This window comes from Mesoplodon mirus (assembly GCF_964341445.2).
Source record: "Mesoplodon mirus genome assembly, chromosome: 10".
Classification (NCBI taxonomy): Eukaryota; Metazoa; Chordata; class Mammalia; order Artiodactyla; family Ziphiidae; genus Mesoplodon; species Mesoplodon mirus.
Window position 1 is genome coordinate 38,043,769 of NC_138986.1, and position 22,417 is coordinate 38,066,185.

Here is a 22,417-nt window from a genome sequence, read left to right on the forward strand (position 1 = left end):
TAGGCTCTCATTATCTTAAAACCTAAATGTCCTTCTACAGCTTAATAGTGGTCTCCCTGACTAGAGCTTTCCTCCATGTGAATTGGTCTTACATTTTCTACCTATTTTTCCTTAAATGTTGCTTTGAACATGTCACTATATAATAAAGAAACTATGTTGGCTGTCACTTATCACATAAAATGTGAACTCCTGTCAGGTTTCAAAGCTCTTCATAGTGACAAAAGCTACATTTATTGAGTGTTTAACAGGTGCCTGTGACCATTACAACCATTTTACATGTATTAATTATTTTAATTCTTCCAACAGCTCAGTGAGGTAAATATTATTATCGACCTCCTTGTACAGATTAAGAAAGTGAGGTGCAGAGTGAGGTGAAGCAATTTGTGCAAAGGTGACACAAAGTGTAGAGGCAGCATTTGAGAATCTGATTCCAGCAGCTAAACTCTTAAAAACTACATTAAACTTCAAAATCCATAATTTTAACTAACTCTGATGTTAAATCATCTAAGTTTTATCCATGTTTCAACACTCGACTAGACTTACCACATCAGTGAACCTTCCCTGAGATAGTCTAGTCATGTTAGTGCCGCTGACCAGATGGAAGGAAAGTTCCATGTCGTTATCTTCCTTTTTGAATTTGATGGGGTTCAGGACATGCCACCCCCAAATAGGGCACCTGGGCATACTGAATATTTTAAGCTGAAGGAGTGTGAGAAAACAGCAGAAGCAAAGTCATTCTGACTTTCGCCTCAGCCTTCTCCCTTGAAACAGGTCATAAAACCCTCATGTAGAAGGTGCCCTCCCTATACCCAGAGGAGAAGAGCATCCTTATCTATGAAGACAAAGAGACACCAAGAAGAATCCCAACAAACAGGCCTTACCAAGCTTCCCCCATTTTACTACACTTATCTCACACTCCTTAACTTGTCATATTTCTACACAACTGCCCATTTTTCAAACCTAGCATACAGATACTCAGGCTAAACTGTTTCTTCTGGGTTTCTTTCCCTATGAAGGCTCTTGTGTCACAAAAAATTACATTAAATAAAGCTGTATGTTTTTCTCCTGTTCATCTGTCTTTGTTAGTTTAATTTCCAGACCCAGCCATGGCCTCTGAGGGTGGAGGAAAGCTTTTTTCTCCCTACATATTCCATAACACCAAACTCTGTACAAATCCCATTGAACGTATTCAATCAATATTTATTGACCAACTGATTTATCCACTACAAAATGTATCATTCTAAAGGCAAAACTAGAGCTAGGCCTTCAGAAATGCCCAAATTCAGGAAGAAAGAAGAGATCAAGAGACAACCAAGGCATAAAAATGAGTTGTCAGAAGCCTGGGAGTAATTTTTATGACAGCTATCCCACTGCAAAGAACTATGATGTTGTGTAAATCACTTACTTGGAAGTGGTAAATTATCTCATTAAATGTATAACACAGCAAATTAATAGTTTCCAAGGAATACTTTTTAATTCCATATAAGGCTTTAAAAGAGTTAATTTATAAAATAAATAAAATAAAATTCAAAAAAAAGCTAATTTATTTTAAGGGATTATTTTATTTCAATTATATATATTCTCACTCTAAAAAAATCATCAATAAAAAAAAGGATGGCAGAAAAAATATTCAAATTTAATTAATTCTATGACTAACTTTTCCCTGGTTTTCAGATAGCTTTACTCCTATCAGCTTTAAGAACAATATTAAAAATCATAATCAGATTCTAAAGTCACCTTATCCATACACTCAAGGGTCAAGGAGACTTTATAAGAAAGCAGTATTTTTTAACTTAATGGCTCCCTAATCCTCCCATAGCCCTGCCCCTTGGCCTAGCCCTCTACCCCATCCACTTTCACACACCCACAGTGGGTTCAAACTCTAGGCCTCTCTTACCATATGTTGAAAAATAACCAGCTTTTGTTACACAACAGAATCTTCCATTTACAGAGACAGCTAATAGTGAGTGCTGGGTGCGTGAGGTAACATTACAGGGTCTGTATCTATATATACTTTGCAGCTGCAGGACTTAGTGATTTCCAACTCTCTGGGTATAATGCAAAGTCAAATGCCAGATCAAAAAATAAATTTGAGAGACAGCATGATGAAATCAAGGGACAATGATTCCCTTTGCACTACCCATCTGAGCAAGATCTTACATCAATATTAGTACCATAGCACCTGGCCTGAACCAGCTGCTTTCATCTTCCAAACTAAAAATAAGATGCCTGATCTAAAACAGTGAGGGACAATATGAAGAAGCCAGGTTTCATTAAAGGGTTTTTTCAATTTCTCAATGAAAAAAAAACTGATGAGATATATATGTATATAATTATATATATACGTGTATATGTATATATATATATATATATATATATATATATATATATATCCATTGGATACATTAATGTCTCACTTCTATCCTTTCAGGTCAGTGTTCTTTATTTTCTTGTAAATTGCCAATTTATATAATGATCTAGTGATGTGTTTGGCTGGCATGAAATACTACTCATTAAAAACACAGTAGCAATGGCCAAAATGAATCCTGAGCAACGTTGTTGATATAAACCATCAGCTGCTTTGTTTTTGAGGCCAAATCGTTCTGAAATGGCTAGAATTCTTTTCCTCTATGTTTACAATATATTCATTCTAATTGCTTCTTGGGTGAGACCTAAAGCTGCAATTTTAATTTGACACTTATTATTTAAAAGTCTCTTATAGAAGAATAGGTATAATATTTAACTTTTAAATATTAAGGTAGATCGCATCTTCTTATAGGATTTAAACAAAATAAAAATTGCTGAGGGGGTATTGCTAAATAGAAAATGGTTGGTGACAATATCCCAATTAATCTCAAACCAAGTATCAAATTTTTAAAAGTTCATTTGGCTACAAGAGGTATAAATAAATACACTTCCATTTCCCTGTGACCCACACTCATGATCTACGAGATGGCTGTCACAGAAAGGTGCTGGCTGGGCAGAGCCCCCTGGATGCTGGCATGACTTACTCAGCTGTGAAGCATCTGGATGGTCAGCATGGAAAGGCTGAGGGAGGCTTTGTGTCCCATAAAGCTGTGCACTGCCACTGCCATATAAATGGGAAATGCACCTACAAACATGCGTCTAGAGAATTGATCAAGACAACTAGAATACAGGCAGCTTCCTTTTAAACTAGGCAACAAATGTATGGATACCAAGGGGGAAAGGGGGAGTGGGATGAGTTGGGAGATTGGGATTGACATATATAAACTATTGATACTATGTATAAAATAGATAACTAATGAGAACCTACTGTATAACACAGGGAACTCTACTCAATGCTCTGTGGTGACCTAAATGGGAAGGAAATCCAAAAAAGAGGGGATATATATATAGCTGATTCACTTTGCTGTACAGTAGAAGCTAACATAACATTGTAAAGCAAGTATACTCCAATAAAAATTAAAAAAAAATAAATTCTCAACAAAACTTAAAAGTTCCTTTCTATCCTTTTTGTTCCATTGTGAAGAGATAAGTACCAGTACTTATTGCAATACTGAAGTACTGTACCAGGACTTCATTTTCTAGTGCCTGCAGACAAATGCTGAGTCAATTTTGGCTGCTTAAGTAGGAGAATGAGAAACTATGATTAATTACTCAATTGCCAGACATCCACTGACCCATGTGTCTTTGCATTGGCCACATCCTTTTTGTCCTTCTTTTAATGCCTCTGCTTAGTCCAGTACATGGCACATAACAGATGTTTAATAAATGTTTTGAAAGTGTTTTATTATTTTAGATACAGCACTGTTCTCAGCATGGTATGAATATAAAGACACTGGTGACAACTAAACTCTAGGCTTTTACGGACTTACATGTGACATCTCAGTTATAGGACCTTACCTTTAGAAAACACACAATCTACTTTTTTTTTTTTTTTTTCCTGAGAGAAGATGTTTTTAAGTGTCAGGTAATCATCTAGAGTCTTAAGACTGTTACTTCTGTTTCTGCTATTTTGACAAAGTATTATTCAAGCTGAAAAGAATAAAGTATAACATCAAAGCGCAAATTGCTTAGTTTCAATCAGTCATGTTGGTCATGCCTTCCAGCTTTCTATCGTGCACTCATATTCTAGTCCAAGAGTTAATTTGGGGGCTGGCACAGATTTCTACATTTAAAAGCTAGCTCACTGGTGTCTCTTTAATGTCTCTACTGGAAGTGCATCCTAAATAATTACCCTGCTGGTCTTGGGCATCTCTCAAGGCATGTCCAGAGTCTCGCTTTCCACTGCTTTGCTTTGAGAGCTGTTCTTTGTTTCCACTTTCCTTTAAATTAGGAAGTAAGACTGGGAATCCTCCAGACTCGGTTCAGACTGTATTTTCTACATCTCTCAAGGCATGTCCAGAGTCTGGCTTTCCACTGCATTGCCTTGACAGCTGTTCTTTGTTTCCACTTTCTTTTAAATTGGGAAGTAAGACTGAGAATCCTCCAGACTCGGTTCAGACTGTATTTTCTAATTAGATGATTGGAAAACTTTAATTAATAAGATGACCCCAGCATAAAAATCAGGTCATGCTGTTAAGTACTTATAACTTATAAATTTTAGCAGGCACCGACTTTTGCAAGTCAGCCAACTTTGGTAGTTCTCAACAATCCTTTAATTAGGCTAGAGGGAAAGTAACATGCACTAATGTTTGTCCTGGCTAAATTCCAGTGGGAGATAATTGCAATCTGGCCTACCTAAACTTCCACGGGTTTCATCTGAATACAGTACGCTTCTCCTTTCTCTGCCTCTATTTCATTCTGCACTGATGCCTTTATGTGGGCTCCACCTTTCACCCTGAACACTGTGGATATCCAGTTAACAAGACCTGCTGAAAACCTACCACATCCAGAAGAACAATGCACTAAGAAGTGCAGAGTGTATTCTAAGATAACCCACTTCCCGCTTCTCACATATAACCAGAACACCCAAGTCAATTCCTATGAACAGCATCATTTTTATTTCCCCCCTTGCTCTCACCCTACACCCACTACACCCACCGCCCCCTCACACACACCACTTTCACACATCTAAATTTTCAGAGGATCCGAGTATACTTTTAGGAGGATTGCACCATCACTGCAAATCAGAAAACCATCATACGCACCTACTTCCAAGTTTATTAAAGGTCTTTTTGCATCTATTACTGCTATTTTGCCCTGTACTGTATTAAAGAAAAATGCATGATGTGCTATATTAATTGCTCTCCATACAAATATGGAGCTGGAAAAGCACCTTCAGGCCTGGATCTCCCAGAACAAGGCAATTTTTAAATGCAAAATTTAATCATAAAACCATCAAGTTAAAGGGACCTTCAAGAAATCTATCATTTACTTCCCTCTCTCTAGGCATGAAAATTAGAGTCCACCAAAAGAGTGAGTTAAAAAGAAATCAAGTTGGAAAAAGAGACATTATACAATCTAAGACAGGATCATTTAAAAGACGAATCTCTGTTGTTTTACTATACTTCTTCAGCAAAAAATGGACCTTCTGGTAAATCAGGATATCAAATATTACAATGGTTGTTGAATATTCTTGGGTTTGGGGGATCACCAAAGGAATATAAACAGTTTAAAACTTTTTAATTGCAAGTTCCTGGAGGGCAGTAGTTATCATTTGTGTGTGTCTGTGTGTGCATATTTCCATAGGGGCAAGGAAAAGTTACCCAACTCTTTAGAGTCTTAAAAAAGTTTACTTTTGAAGTTATAATCATATTATTAACTCTTATCCAACTCTTTTTATTGAATTAGAAATTCATAATTTGACCCAAAATTTCTCACACCTGGCTTTTCATGTAAACAATTACGTCTACCTTATAAACAATGTATACTCCTTACCTGAAATCTTTCTTAATTAAGAAATTTCACACAGACATACATACTGCATTTTAGCAGACTAGCAGATTCGGGAAAGGACAAATTAAAAGTGTCAAATATTCATCAACAGTCTTTACTGGCACCAAAGGAAAGATGACATTCACTGAGTCTTATATAACATCCACCTGGCTCAAACTAAACTGAGCAAAACAGCCAAGAAAGTAAAAGCTTGGTTGAACACATAATCGACCAAAAAAGGTAGCTTTCAGATAAATCTAGATTCAGTGTTGCCTCTCCAGTCGATATGCCCACAAAGGCTTACCTGGTACTCCCCTTCCCTAATGTACGCCTCGACCTACCTCCCAGTCTCCTTTGTCTTTCCTCCTGTTGCTCTCCATAACTTCATAGCTGTTAGTCCACCAGCCCGCTCTCCTTAATATATACCTGCTTGGAAACACAATAAAATCACCTAGAGAGTTTTCAAAATGTCCGGATGGCTAGGTTGCTTCCCCGAAGATTCTATTTCCATAGATCCAGGGGATGGCTGTGACCCAGGCCACGATGCTCCTCAAGGCATGACCCTCAGGTACACAGCGGCCAGGCTCCAGGCTCGTCTTCCCTTCACAATCGCCTCCACTGTCCTCTGGACAACTCAAAATCTATTATGAAGGAAACCTGCTGTTATTTCTAAGTGCTCTTTCTAGCACCTTGCTTTTTAGCTGAGTGGTTCTCAATGAGGGGGCTATTTTGCAATTTGGCAATGTCTACAGGCATTTTTGCTTGTCACAACTGGGAATATGCTACTGGCATCTAGTGTGTAGAGACCAGGGATGTTGCTAGACATCCTGCAATGCACAGAACAGCCTCCACTACAAAGAATCATCCAAAATGGGAATATTGCTGAAGTTGAGAAAGTGCTTTGCCTGAAGCCTACCTTTGCTCTTCCTTAGTCACTCAGCTCACATACTCATTGAACAAACATTTCCATTCCTCCCAATTCATCCTCCTCATCCTAGCTGCCTCCTGACTCTCCCTAAGCATGCTGGTTAAACCAAACTCTCCCCAAATTATTACAAACATCTACCATCCTCACAACACCCTTGTTCCCTCCTGGCTGTGTTCCTTTTCAGTCCCATATTTCTGACCATCTTTATTAAGGCCAAAATACAGAATGATGGTTCTTCTAACAGCTGGACCTCATTGCCTCTCATCCTTTGAGAAAACTAAACCTTCCATCTAATTTGGTGGCCAATCAGGGGCTTCTACATCACTCCTCTCCAAGATCTAAACTTCTATATCTGTCGTCTCTCACCAATCACCTTTCTCCCACCTTTTCTACTATCTCCCTTCTTTTGAACCCAACTCCTTATTCCCCAGTTTGCAATAAGATTCCAGTAATAGAACTACTCCTTCCCATTTTGACATCAATCTTTCCCACCTGGTCCTACAGTTGGTCAGACATTCTATTCTCACAGCTTAGAGCTCTCACAGACCCTCAGTTTTGTTCAATCTAAGGATGAGGAAACTTCCATTTTCTGCTCTTCCATCCCAACTCTCAGAAAGTTGGGTAATGATGGAGACGTATCTGGTTCCCCTACAAATGCACGCCAGCCAGTTTCGCTAAGGTCTTTGTTGAATTTAGCAATCAATTTAATTTGTTGCTGCTTTGCCTTCTCATTCCCCACAGGGCTTGCCCCAAACCCCACCCTACTCTCACATCACGTTGTTTCTTATTCTACTGCGGGAAATCAGGTCATTCACTTTGACAATTAACTTCTAGAGAGACACAAATGCTATCCTATAAGATTAAACTCCCTCCAAAAGTGTTCAAGTCCATCCACAAACTGCATGACCCCTACCCCTTCCATTCCCTGCTTTGCCTCCCGTTTTTCCCCTACTTGCCAGTGTGTCAGATTCTTCATTGTACCATACATATGCCCTTTCATTCTTACCTTTTTTTTTTTTTTTTTTTTTGCTGTACGCGGGCCTCTCACTGTTGTGGCCTCTCCCGTTGCGGAGCACAGGCTCCGGACACACAGGCTCCGCGGCCATGGCTCGCGGGCCCAGCCGCTCCGCGGCATGTGGGATCTTCCGGGATCGGGGCACGAACCCGTGTCCCCTGCATCGGCAGGCGGACTCTCAACCACTGCGCCACCAGGGAAGCCCCTCATTCTTACCTTTTTGCTACTATCATTCTTCCTTCTGGGATTCTCTTTCTTCCGGTCTCTAGCTATAGAAATCTTACCTACCTTACACAAGCCCTTCATACCTTGTGAGATCAGCCTATGAGGAGAAAACCTGTAGCTTCCTCCAAATCTGCTCAGTAGTTTATTCTTACTTCTCTTACAGCAGTTATCATTCTGTATTCTACTGTAGGGATCTACATGACTACCTGTTACTCTCAGGTATCACATCCTTTAATATCTTTGACAAAGGTCCAGTTTGTTTCCACTACCCAAATCCACTTTTTTTAAACATCTTTATTGGAGTATAATTGCTTTACAATGTTGTCTTAGTTTCTGCTGTATATCAAAGTGAATCAGCTATATGTATACATATATCCTCTCCCTCTTGCATCTCCCTCCCACCCTCCCTATCCCACCCTCCCTATCCCACTCCTCTAGGTGATCACAAAGCACCGAGCTGATCTCCCTGTGCTATTCAGCTGCTTCCCACTAGCTATCTATTTTACGTTTGGTAGTGTATATATGTTAATGATACTCTCTCACTTTGTCCCAGCTTCCCCTTCCCCCCATGCCCTCAAGTCCATTCTCTACGTCTGTGTCTTTATTCCTGTCCTGCCCTTAGGTTTATCAGAACCATTTTTTTTTTAGATTCCATAGATATGTGTTAGCATACGGTATTTGTTTTTACCTTTCTGACTTAGCTACACTCTGTATGACAGATTCTAGGTCCATCCACCTCACTACAAATAACTCAGTTTCATTTCTTTTATGGCTGAGTAATATTCCATTGTATATATGTGCCACATCTTCTTTAACCATTCATCTGTTGATGGACACTTGGGCTGCTTACATGTCCTGGCTATTGTAAATAGTGCTGCAATGAACATTGTGGTACATGGCTCTTTCTGAATTATGGTTTTCTCAGGGTATATGTCCAGTAGTCCAGTAGTGGTATTGCTGGGTCATATGGTAGTTCTATTTTTAGTTTTTTAAAGAACCTCCATACTGTTCTCCATAGTGGCTGTATTAATTTATATTCCTACCAACAGTACAAGAGGATTCTCTTTTCACCACACCCTCTCCAGCATTTATTGTTTGTAGATTTTTTGATGATGGCCATTCTGACCAGTGTGAGGTGATACCTCATTGTGGTTTTGATTTGCATTTCTCTAATGATTAGTGATGTTGAGCATCCTTTCATGTGTTTGTTGGCAATCTGAATATCTTCTTTGGAGAAATGTCTATTTAGGTCTCCCACCCATTTTTGGATTGTGTTGTTTGTTTGTTTGTTTTTTTGATATTGAGCTGCATGAGCTGCTTTTACATTTTGGAGATTAATCCTTTGTCAGTTGCTTAATTTGCAAATATTTTCTCCCATTCTGAGGGTTGTCTTTTCATTTTTTTATGGTTTCCTTTGCTGTGCAAAAGCTTTTAAGTTACATTAGGTCCCAAAATCCACTCTTGGCTTCTCCTACCTTGTATTACAAACACACATGTATGTACTTACATATGTGTGTATATATCTTAACAATATATTGTAGTATATATCATATATATATATATATATATATATGTCTTCAAATGTCCCTGAGTTCAAAGTAACTTAATTACTGATAAGTAATCAACTACACTTCAATAAACAAATAAACAAATAAATATTACTACTACAGAAGCTCTTAATGAAATGGTAGACACTCTCCCCCCCACGAAAAAAAAGAAATGAAATTTAAAATTTATTGGGGATTTTTCACCTATGTTTTATGGAATAGGTTGAGAAGTTTGTGAATCTTCTTTAGTTGTACAGGCATTTTTCTGGTGAAAGAGTTCATAGCTTTTAATAGGTTCTCAAAAGAGCTTGTGATACACAAAAAAGGCAAAAACTACTACTCCACAGATCTGAAACATAAGGACAGAATTAACTTCTCTATTTTTAAATTTTCAGAATATCTAAATAATGTCTCAAATTAGATAATATGAATTTAAACTGTATGAATTCACATTTTTTTAAAAAATGGATCATGTTGGCCCAGTTTACATCAACATTTACTTTTTACCAACACTGATCTAACTTGCTGTCAGCATAAATATGATCTTAACAGCACATAATGAACAGAGAACATTAAAACATTTTAACTACTATCATAATAAGTAAATTGGATGGCTTAGTAAACTAATAAATAATAAGGATCAGGTTGCAATTTAAAATAATCTTCAATTATTAAAACCACTAGATATTAGATCAATTCACAAAACACAGCTTGACATTCCAGTTAGATCATGTCCTAATTGCCAAAAGGGTAGAAACAGACACAATTTATTCAGTACATGTCATTATGCTATTCATGTGTGGACGTTTCACAAATCCTACTTGATAAACTGATTTAGTAATTGCTTAATTTCCTCCCATTATTGATTGATTGATTCATTCATTATTTTAAAATGATCATAACTAACACACAGCATTGCAGGTTAGGAATCAACTCCAAGTTGATTCCTAGAGTCTTACTGGGTCTTCTCCATCACCCAACACCCCAAGGCAGGGCAATGTGCACACCTGGCTCTCATTACCAGCACGACTGGTAATGGCTGTCTAAGGGCTGCATTCAAACACATCAGAAAGACTTTCAGAGATATGTATTTTGTAAAAGAAGATACTGTTGCCGAATTACTTTTCAACCCAAAATGTGACATTCTTCCTATACATTAGGATCTGTCTATGACTTTTTTAACATTGCTCATCCATCTATTCCCCTTAAAGTTCAATATATAACATTTTTATTCACATTAGGAAAGATTAAATTAAAAGATGGGCCTAACAGCAGCAAACATGCAACAAAACTATTTTGTGTATAAACTCTGCATCAAATTGCCATATAAATCTCCAAAAACAAGAAGACTCAATAGGGTTCATTTCTCTCAATTTAAGGGAAAAGCTAAGATTTTAGGTCACTATGGTTCTTAACAAAACCGTACAAAGTAGGTGCAATACCAAAGAGATCATTACTGCCTCATTCTTGAGAAAACAAAGTGAAAACCAACAGGTTTCCCCTAAGGATTAAAATAAGAGAGGCATATAATTAAAGGTCACCAAACACTGCTGTTACAAAATTTACATTTACTAAACATAAACTGAATTTATGCCATGTGCCTGATTTTTAGGGCAGTTTTTTTTTTTTTTTAACAAAAGCAAATCTATTCTGAGACAGTCTATAAAATGGTAAACTGGGAAAGCACTGTCCCATAGATCTTAAGAACCTGTGGAACTTCCCAGGAATGTTTTAGATAAAACCAGACGTCTTGAGAAAATTCATTAATGAATCCACAGTTAACTTCACAGACTTCACAAGACTGTCCTTTAAAATATACATCATCTTGGGTTTCCCTGGTGGCGCAGTGGTTAAGAATCCGCCTGCCAATGCAGGGGACATGGGTTCGAGCCCTGGTCCGGGAAGATCCCACATGCTCCGAGCAACTAAGCCCGTGGGCCACAACTACTGAAGCCCACACACCTAGAGCCTGTGAGCCACAACTACTGAGCCCACGTGCCACAACTACTGAAGCCCGCACGCCTAGAGCCCGTGCTCCACAACAAGAGAAGCCACAAAAATGAGAAGCATGCGCACCGCACCGAAGAGTAGCCCCTGCTCACCTCAGAGAAAAGCCCATGTGCAGCAACGAAGATCCAACAGAGCCAAAAATAAAAGCAAATAAATAAATTTATTTAGAAATAAAATAAAATAAAATATATATCATCTTAAGTAGTGTTACATGCTTGTGAACTATTAGACATTCAGGAGCCAGACACTCCCCTTCTCCCCACCCCCAACTGCCCCCCATCCTGTAGAAAAAAGTTGAAAACCTTTCATACCAGGCAAAAAGAAAAGCAAAACTCAGGTTCATAAGTGCTATTGAACAGCTGTAATATAACTACCATCTTTTGTTTGAATAAAATGTAACTGCATTTTGTGAAAGATGGACAAAAATGAAACTCCATTAATTTCTATTGGTAAGGGTAAGGAATACATAATCGTATATATAGCTCCTATATTTTAGGAAATCACAAGTTATAGATGCACTATCATCAAATTTGTGAGCAAACTTTATTAAAAAAGAAAAGAAGAAGAAAAAAAAAAAGACCCAGGGCTTTTTATATACCACCTGTGTATTCTCAAATCTACAGTAGCTTCCAAATCCTACAGATATGCAGCTCCCTCACTGCTGCCAAAAACCAGAGTTAAACACATCCATAAGACCTTAATCTCATCTCTGTCCCTCAGAGTAATCAAGTGGAGCAAATAGGTAGCACTTGGATACATGTCCTGTAGAGTCCATGATCCCTATTTTACAGATTAAGAGAATGAGGTCTGAATCACTGTGTCCCCAGGGATGTATTATGACTTCCAGGAGCAAGCTGTCTCCCACCACTGCAGACTCTGTAACAAAGGAGGTACTCAAGCAGAGGCAGTAGAAAGAGCTCTTCTCCAAGGGCCAAGACCGCAGAAGGCAGCACACCGCCAGGCTCTAATGCTCTCTGCTCACTGGGGCCTGTAGAAGTCCTCCCCACTTTTTGTTTCTCAGTGGCATCAGAGATTGTTCTTTATAAAAAGGATACTCTGGAAGATTAGCCTTGTAGATCTCCTATGGCTAGAAGAGGGTCATATGAATTCCCTACCACTGAACATTTCAGACATAAAATTGATCGTCCATCATTTGACACACAGCTGTCAGTTAAAGGATTTGAAATACCTCCTTATTCTGTTGTGTAATTAGCACCATACAGATGCACACAAAGAGTTCTGTTAGCAGGAGAGATTTGATTCCTCCATTCCAAACCAAGACTCATTTGTTTTCAAAGAATGCAGCATTGTTGGGGTTTTAAAATGTGTTACTGTTTTTGAGTGTATGAATTGATTAGAAAACAAAAGTCAGTATGAGGACTCTTCACCACCTGCCCTGCAAAGGCAAACATTTAGAGTATGATGGAAGACTGAGTTTGGTTTTAGATGTAGGATACAGGCATTGCTCCTCAGCCACTGCTTCTAAAAGAAAGTGCTTCTGGGGTATTCCCTGGTGGTCCAGTGGCCAAGAATCTGCCTTCCAATGCAGAGGACATGGGTTCAATCCCTGTTCGAGGACCTAAGATCCCACATGCCATGGGGCAACTAAGCTCACACACTCTAGAGCCCACGTGCAACAACTAGAGAGCCCGCGTGCCGCAACGAAGAGCCCGCGTGCCGCAACTAAGACCTGATGCGGCCAAATAAATAAATAAATAAAGATTTTTAAAAATCAATCTGAGAACAGAGTTTCCATAAAAAAAAAAAAAAGAAAGAAAGAAAGTGCTTCTGCAGACGCCCTCTCCTAGGTGTTCTGAAGCTCCAAACATCCTTGGAACCTGCAACATGTCACCCTCTTTGCAACATCAGCAATTGGACTTGACTGAATTTCAAAGTTGAGGGTTGTGATTTTAGTGGCCAAAACATAACTGCAAGAAACTCAAGTAAAACATATGAAAAAAATGGTCAAGTATCTGAAAACAAGCTTCCCTTCATTTACTTTAATTACAAATAATAATACTTGATATTCTTTTTTTAATAATTGATATTCTTAAACATCTTTATGTATTATTATTTGTTAGATACCTGTTGAATAGGTTAAGAGTTTCCACACTGAATTTTTAGTCATTAAGTATTGCTTAGATAATAATTTAATATTATTAACTTTTAGACTGCATCTTGAGCCTAGAGTAGTATTTCACTGAAAACTATTCCTGAAATACTAGTTCCATGCAAGGTTAATAGGGGATATCAGAAAAGAGGTTCCTTGGTTTGTTGCAAACACTTTGTATTTGCAGACTTAAAGGGAATTAAGCAGGGGTTTCTTTAGTGCAGGACTTCTAGGAGCTGCAGATACACTAACATGAATCATGCCCCTTGGGGGCGGGAGAGAGGATGACTATAGTCCTCCACCCCACAACATAGTTAACCTCACAGCTCATGTTCGGGGGGTGGGGGGAGTGTTTTGCAGGATAGCACCCACGGAATGCTGCCTGACCAAGCAGAATTCTGACTGCTTTGTGAAATCTAAGTTTAATTCGTAAAGAACACTTAAAGTGGGTACATCACACACATAAGCATATTGTTTATCTATTTCAAACCATTTGCACCTACTTTGTAATCCTTATTGATATACCCGCCCCCCCCCAAAATGATGGATAGGTGAATAAAAAAATGTTTCTACAACGAAACAAGTTTTTGCAACTACGGCCACTGGTCAAATGATATATAGGCGTCCCTGCAACTACTTCCAGTCTCACTAGATGAACAGTTCTTAAAGATTAAACTAGTAATAATTACAGAGATTTTTCTAGGTATCAGAAGTAACACAGCAATAAAGCTTCACATTTGTGAAGCCCTTTCATGTAAACTTGAAGCACATTTTCTCAGATGCTCCTAAGCATTCTGTAGGGTAAATGGGTGAGGAATTATTTGCCCCACTTTCCAAATGAGTAAACAGCACCCAGGAATATAAATGACTTGAGCAAAGTCACAGTTATTTAGTTGTCCCGTATGGAAGTGCTAGACAGGGTAGAAAAAAATCTGCCTTCTCACGTAGTCCAGTGCTTTTTCAGCATATTCCCTCAGATCTCTCTCTCTCTCCCAGGGCTGTGTTTTGCACAGCGAGAAGCTATTCCAGAAATTCAGACTGAGGGGCTAGGTTAGCAAAGAGAAGCAGTTGAAGGGACCAATTCCACTCCAGCATTACCAGGCATAGAGGGTATAGACTAGAGGCACTGAATCGCTTTCAGATTTTTCTCTCTATTCATTGCAAAGACACAAATGCTGTGAAAAGACCTTCCATTTCCCTTACTTAAACTTCTGAATAGGACTAAGCTGGAAGTCAGAAATAGGCACACACGGTCCTGAAGAGAAGTTTTCCTTCACATCAGTAACAGGCAAAAGGAAGAAATGAGCTAATTATCTAGTTGGGTTGAAGAATTTCAAACACAGGTTCACACACTCCTGCAACAGCGTTAAGTGAAGACCTAAGTTCTAGACCAGTAATTCTCAAAGTTTGACCTGCAGCATCAGTGTCACCTGGGAACTCATCAGAAATGCAAATTTAAGGTCTCTGTCCTACTGAATCAGAAACACTGGGGTGGGGCCTATTGATTTGTATGGGAAAAGCCCTACAGGTGATTCGGACACACACTGTAGTTCCAGAATTTTCTAGGATGTTCAATGCAATGCATATTTTAAGTAACCTATCACTTGAAGTTATTTCCAACAACAATAATTTTAACTAATATCCTCACCAGTAGTGGTCTAGGTGGACTTAGGATTTGAGACATGTTAAAAACAATAGAAACAACAGGCAAATAACATTATTCTGCATTCATTCATTCATCAGGGTCTGGCTTCAAAAAGAATAGGAATGTGAGAAAAATAAATACATTTTTTCTTCCCATGGAATCTTTTTTAAACATACCTATCAAAGTGTCCGAGTCCCTGTTGGCCAGAAATGCAGAGCGGCTGAAACTTTTTTTTCTACCCTTGAACAATGACAGAAATACAGCCTTACTATGAGGGGTTATTTCTCTAGGGTACAACGACAAGTGTGTTTTGCCGTGTTAGGGCACATTTGAAATCTTGTGGGAATAGCCAGGGACACTAACTTTGCAGGGGCACCCTCTCCTTTGATTCTCTAGTCCACACACTGGTAGTTCAAAGATGGTAAACCCCAAGTCCACGTGGGCCAGCCAGGTGTGGATAGGGGCCTGGCATCAAGCCTTCTCTGTGCCTGCTTAGTCTTGTGTTGATTACTGTGTTGACCAGGAGTCAATAGGTAGATGATACTGCCTTTGTTAGTAAAACAAATGTAAGCTACTGCTACCGTTTCATGTTCCATGGTGAACATGGATGCAATGTATGCAGTGATAAAACCTCCATCAGGCTTAAAGTCAAGTTAAACTTGAGTTTGAATCTAAGCTCTACCACTTACTAAGGGGGTGACCTAAGTAAGTTGCTTGAACTTCCAGAACCTGTTTCCTCCTCTGTAAAATGGGGATATCAATATCTATTACCTACTTCATAGGATTATTGGAAAGGAATCAGTGAAAAAAACACGTTTAGACGTTTAGCATTCAGCCAGAAATAGCTTCCAATAAATATTAACGTTTTCATTATTTTTAAAGTATTTTACAAAGTTGGATTTTGAAAGTATAACAAATTATAAAAATGAACGTTTTTTCAAAGTGCACATAAAAATCAGTTTATTTGTAAACTTTTCAAAAATTGTTTTCATACGGATCAAAATTTGCATTGTATTTTGCATGCAAAATAATTTAAAAGGTAAAAGTTATTAGCATTAGAAGTCACTCTATTCCTATTCCAGGCTAAAAAAAAAAAAAAAAAAGACAGTCTATAGCTTGCATTAGATTAAATGTTATGACCATTTCTATCAGACACAATACTCATTTTAGACTTTAAGCAAAAAAAAAAAAAAAAGAAAAAAGAAAAAAGGAAAACTGATTTCAGGAAGATGAAGCAACTACGTCCTTTAAATAGTAATAGCTTTCAAATCTAAACACACCTGAGATATTAAAATAAGAGAAAACCAGTTTATAAATTTTATCTCCCACCTTAATCTGCAAAAATAAAATGATATAATTTTATCTTGTGCTTTCATGATTTTTAAATGTTCTTCAATTTCCTAGGGCTGGTACAAATGTTTCATACACTTCTATTTCCACACAATAGAAATGATGTAGGTATAAATACAGTACTTAATTCTATTGTTGTTATGGAGAAAAAAAAAACCTAAATACTTCATATCTTGATGGTCTATATATTTCATTATATTTAAAATACACAATAGTCAAAGGGAAAAAAGGGACCAAAATTAGAAGAGTTCATTCTACAGGTGAAATAATAGAACTGAAATAATTCTCCTGTGTATGTTTGGTTTCTGATACTTGTGTGCTATAAGGCATGGAAATAGGGAAGCAATTATTAGCAATATTACTTTCAAACCTATTTTTGGAAAAACTAAACTGAGTTGCTTGAAATTCTACTAAATAACTGAAACAAATCCCTTGAAATTTTAGGGAAACCCACAGATAATGGAGGGCTGACTCTCATTTTATATGAGGGACTTGAGGATCAAAGGCAAGATCCACAGAGGGGCAGGGTCCTGGAACCAATCCCCTGCAAACACCAAGGAACAACTGTATAGACAAATATTTAATGACACCATAATTTTAATATTTTTATTTCCAGTATAAATGCAGAAATGTTAAAACGTGTTTCTGTCTCAGACTTTGTCAAGTACACACATGCACAGGAAAGAAACAGACCAAGAAATAAAGACCTCCTATTTTAAGGAGTCCCTGGCTGCCATTCTGAAATTCTTGACTGGGCAAGGAGAGAATCTGACCCCAAAGTAAAGCAGCATCAGAGGGAAAAGCTGGTGGCAATGCCCATTTGTATATCTGGGCCATTGTCCACATATGGGCCCCAAGCCAGAGATGACTCTGGCATTCTGCACAGGGGATGCTGCCCATTCAAGCCTTTATTTGAGAAAGAAGGGGAAACAGCGTTCTATGCAACTTTGGGTGTTTGAAAAAAGAAGCTGTCCTTGGTCTGTGAACCAAGAAACAGAGCTGGGCACTGGAAGAAGTTTCTACATCCTTTTTTGCTCAACATTAGAGCCGAGCAGTGCTGAATTATAATGAAAGAGTAAATTTAAGACGAAAACATGCATGACAATATTGGGGTGCAAAAACAGAAAACATTTAAAAGGAAGAAAGTTATCATTATTTTACAACGTAGCAAACTCTTAGCATATATTTCCATCATAAGTTTCTGAAATATTATGTGGAAATTGTTAGTCTTCTCCATGAATCAGATCGATTAATGACCTCAAGATTTTATTACCAATGGCATTTGAATCTAAAATTTTAAATTCTCTGAGAGGGAGCATTGTGAGAGATAACGTTCTACACTTCTGGAGAACTTTCAAACTTGTCAAAAGTACCCTAGGAAAATCATAAGATTCTACCGGCACTCTTCAAGCCACTTCGTGTCAATGCTCTAAGTAACCAAAGACCTTGTAACTATGAACACTGCATAAAATCACGATCGACACCACTGAAACACTCCATAATTATGATAAAATTGTTTTTTGTTAGTCCACGTATATACTCTTGGCCTTCTCTAGTAAATTTGTACCTCCAAAAATGCTTAGAAACTATGCAGTAGAAAACAACTGATCATTCTTAATTGTTTCAAATGAGCTTCTCCAGGCAGCTGCACATGTGTACTAACCTAATTGTTAGTTGCACCTGCTCCAAGTGAGCAATACTTCATAGAACACATGGCAAGACTGGCATTTTCAAGTGTTAATCTGCTCAATGTAAACCTATACTTTCTTTCAATAGTTTATGATACATATGCTTTGTGCCAATAGGAGTCTAATGTACAAAAATGTGGGCGATTGCTAATTTCTTTACTTGAAAACAAAGCTGTCTTTTCAAACTAAAATAAATTATGCTCTTCCATATTATGGCTGATTTTTCACTGAGAAATATCTGAGATATTTGAGCATTTTTTTCAACTTTTATATAAAGTACTCCTTGATTCAACCAAACGTCGAAGAAAAAAATAGCAAAAACTCTTTCACAAAATGCTGAAAGTTGTAAATAAGAAGTTAAATTGTTCTTGTCCTGTACCACCATATCCACCACTGCAAATTCAGTGATGCCTTTTGTGACTAACATCTTCAGTTTCTGAGCATTAAGGACAGCAATGATAAAAATAAAATAACATTCTTCAGATTATGAGCTTAGACGCTGGATTCTGCACATGCAGCAAATCTGTTTCCAGAGATCACACCGCTTTTTCATAGGAATCACCCTAAAATCTGAAGTTGGAGTAACCATTCAGCTCAAAGATTTTAATGTATGATATATAGAGACAGATACTTTTTCATAAAATGGACAGACACTTTTTCATATAAATGAAGTTTTACATTAAATCTCTACGGTATGAAATTCTAATTTTTGTCTTATAAATTGATTTCCTGATTTTTAAAAGAATGTATGTTTATCCACACTTGTCTGTCAAACATTAAATTAAATGCACATTTAACATAATTAAAAGCAAAGATACAGAATCCTGACAAGTAAATTTCTCTGGAGGCTTTGTCTCTGTCCTTCGCTTGTTAAAGGATCAAAACACCGTGTCTGCTCTAATAATATACTGATGAATGAGGTTCCCATCGCCACAATACTAAAGCTACCTCATCTCCTTCTAAGGTTAGCTGAAAGTTTACACAGACATAAATATAGCTTTAAGTCTAGTTAAAATACAAACACTCTACTTACAAAATTGGAGTAAAATGTTCTTAGAGACTTAATAGTTACTTAACAAAGAAACTTAATAAAGTTTCCATCTTAGACAATTTTGGCTTCAATTAATTTTAATAAATCTAAGATTTTCTGTCCAGATGCAAAAAAATACCCAAATGTTACGAGAACACACACTAAACACTACAGAAGTAAACAAAACTAGGTGAACTTTTGGGGCAATCAATGGTACATTCCGGAAACCTGGCTACTTATGAAACAAACTTTACTCATAATAGCTCAAAGATACATAAAGTTTTCAAAGAGCTATCAAGAACAAAGAAAAACATAAACACCCACCTATTGTACACGTGTACTGTACGCACACGTACAGTGCTTTGTAACTAGTTGCAAAAGAATTATTTTATTTAAAATTAAATACTATATTTCTAAGAAACAACAATTAACAGGAATCTCTGGAGTCCTTTAAATGTGATCATTTCACCCTATCAAAACAATTGGATGTTCTTCGTCCTTTGTTTTTTCTTCTGCATCTGCATTAACATGGCTGTTAATTATATTAGCCTGGTGGTACATAAAGTCTGAATGGGAAAAATCAGATGATTCTTATAGAGCCTAATATACCTCTTAGGATTCAAATGTATATGTGCTTAGATTGAGCACTTCTATATTACTGCTACTTCTATTTTGTTAGAGAACTTAGCTTTGATTCAGAATTTCTGTTTCATAAGTGATATAACACCTCTCCAACACACCATTGAATATATGCATGCACACAAACACACACACACACCCCTTTAGCCTTATTATGCTACTTTGTATATTAAGCTTCCTATTTGTATATTTATGTTTTTCTAAAACTGTTTAAGTTCTTGAGTTTGTATTCATCACACAAAATGCCATATAGATCTAATGCCTACATCTACCATAATAAAGCCCTACCATGTTAAAAGATAAAAAGCTAAATCACATTTTTAAAATTCAAAATTGAAAAGAGCATAAGAGTGCTCTTACCCACCCATTCTCACAGCTTTATGCTTTTACACAGTGAATCAGCAAATGTATTCTTTTCTGAATCATATATGAACATAAGAATGTTTTGAAAATGTTTATACAGTTTGGCACACCTGGGCTTACTGATGGTTTTCCAAAGTAAACTCGTTGTTCTGATCAGCTTTATCATTAAAAGTGAAAAAAAAACTTTACTTCAGAACTTAACTGAATATGTGGTACAGAAAAATAAACTGTTTTACATGTCACTGAGAAAATGTTACATTCTTAAAATTATATTTATAGTTCTACCTTCTTTTTCTTACAACCAAGTACAGAAGTAATTCACAGATCAAAATATACATTATCAGATAACTTTCCTGGGAAAGAAAAACATTCTTGAGACAATATACAACTGAAAGCACTGCTTCAGCTAAATATTAAAGAAAACAACAACAACCGTTCGTGGGCTTCATGACAACTGATAAACAATGAAGAACACTTATCAGTTTCAATAGCAAATTCTTGCTCTTTCGGTTACTGATTGGGCTCTTAGATATCGTCTCCAGTCTTGTAGTCCTTTCAGCCTTTATGAAACAATTGTTGGAAATGTGGGTGGCTATTCAGATTAATTTATACTTTCCAAGGAAAGCTGTTTGATAACAGGAGTGAGCAAGTACCTCCTACCTCAAATTAACCACTTAAAGTGGTCTATTTTTCACCTCTAAACTATGCTCAGCCCCTCCTTCTATTGCCCTTAGGGAATTTAAATTCAGAGACGTGACGTTTTCCATTATTGGCTCCTTGCCTCTTTGCAACTGTACAACATTCCTCAAAAAGTACATATAATTCTCCATCCCACAGGATCAGACAACAGTATCTATTTCAGGAGCAATTACATAGATAATGTAAGATATAATATTTTTCCTTAGAATTGTTTGTAATAATTGTGATTTCAAGGCTACTGGTTCAGTCTATGGCAATGCTGTCGCTGAGTTCATCTAAGTATTTCTCTTCAATCTACATACTTTTAAAACTCAATGTGTCCTGTAGATCAGACTGCTGTAAGGATACCATCTGCACTACACAGTGGTTTGTTAGAGCATTATACTTATAAGACAATATACTCCTTGAAAAATAATACACGTCAATGAAGAAACGAAGATACTGCAAAAATTACTACATAGAAGAAAAGTCAAAAATTCCGTTATTTCTCTTGTTTTAACACCTGTATAGTAAATTACATGTGACCACCACGTTGTTACATTAATAGGAACGCAAAGCATAAAAGAACAAGAGCTACCTCTTGTTTTGCTTAAAGAAATTAAAGACAAGTTTAACCCGCACCTGCCAAACTGTCTTCAGAGGGAAAGAAACAGGCGGGGACGGAAGGCCTCACCTGTCCTGTACCCCACAGTGCGTCTCCCTGAAAGCATTTTAAATATAGACAATGTATCTGTCACCTTTTCTTTTCTTTTTTCTTCCGTTCTAATCAATGGCAGACCTTTTACTACACTCCCCTGCCCACTATCTCAAAGGCACGTTACAGAATAAGAGGACCCAAGTGTCACTTACCAGTTGCATGCCACAGATAAAGATAAGCGTGCACCTGCCACTGCAATAACCCATGGTTTCCGAGACCCCTGCCACAGCCAAACTGTCCCACGTCGGCCACCGTCGAGCCCCCACTTTATCCAATCAGATCGCGGGGAAGGACAGGCAAACCTGCCGAGGGCTCGTGGGCTCCGGGCTGCAGCTGCCAGCGTCCTGGGAAGTGACAGGCATTAGGACCTGCTAGCGCGGCGGCGGTGGCGGCGGCAGCTCCAGCCGCGCCCGCCACACATACCTTCACTTGCTCGGTGCACACGCCGCGCCGCGGGCAGCGCCGCCCGCGGAGACGCGCCCGGGGCCCGCAGGGGCATCAGCGGCAGCCTCGCAGCGCCGCCGCGCCCTCGGGCATCTGGCCTCGAAGTTTCGCCTCCGCCGCTCCCCGCGCCGCCTCGCCCCACGCCCCCCAGCGCGGCCGCCGCCCGAC

General features: G+C 38.0%; 1 protein-coding gene across 2 annotated transcripts in view; it reads right to left on the minus strand.

The window, feature by feature from the left end:
* The window catches only part of NKAIN2 (sodium/potassium transporting ATPase interacting 2), a gene marked incomplete at both ends in the record, with an annotated part of 979,365 nt that extends 957,354 nt beyond the window's left edge, over positions 1–22,011 (minus strand). For both annotated transcript variants that reach the window (XM_082633451.1, XM_082633450.1), the window contains one exon: positions 21,958–22,011. In XM_082633451.1, the coding sequence (XP_082489577.1) occupies positions 21,958–22,011 (54 nt within the window). The remainder of the gene's footprint in view (positions 1–21,957) is intronic.
* Positions 22,012–22,417: the final 406 nt, after the last annotated feature.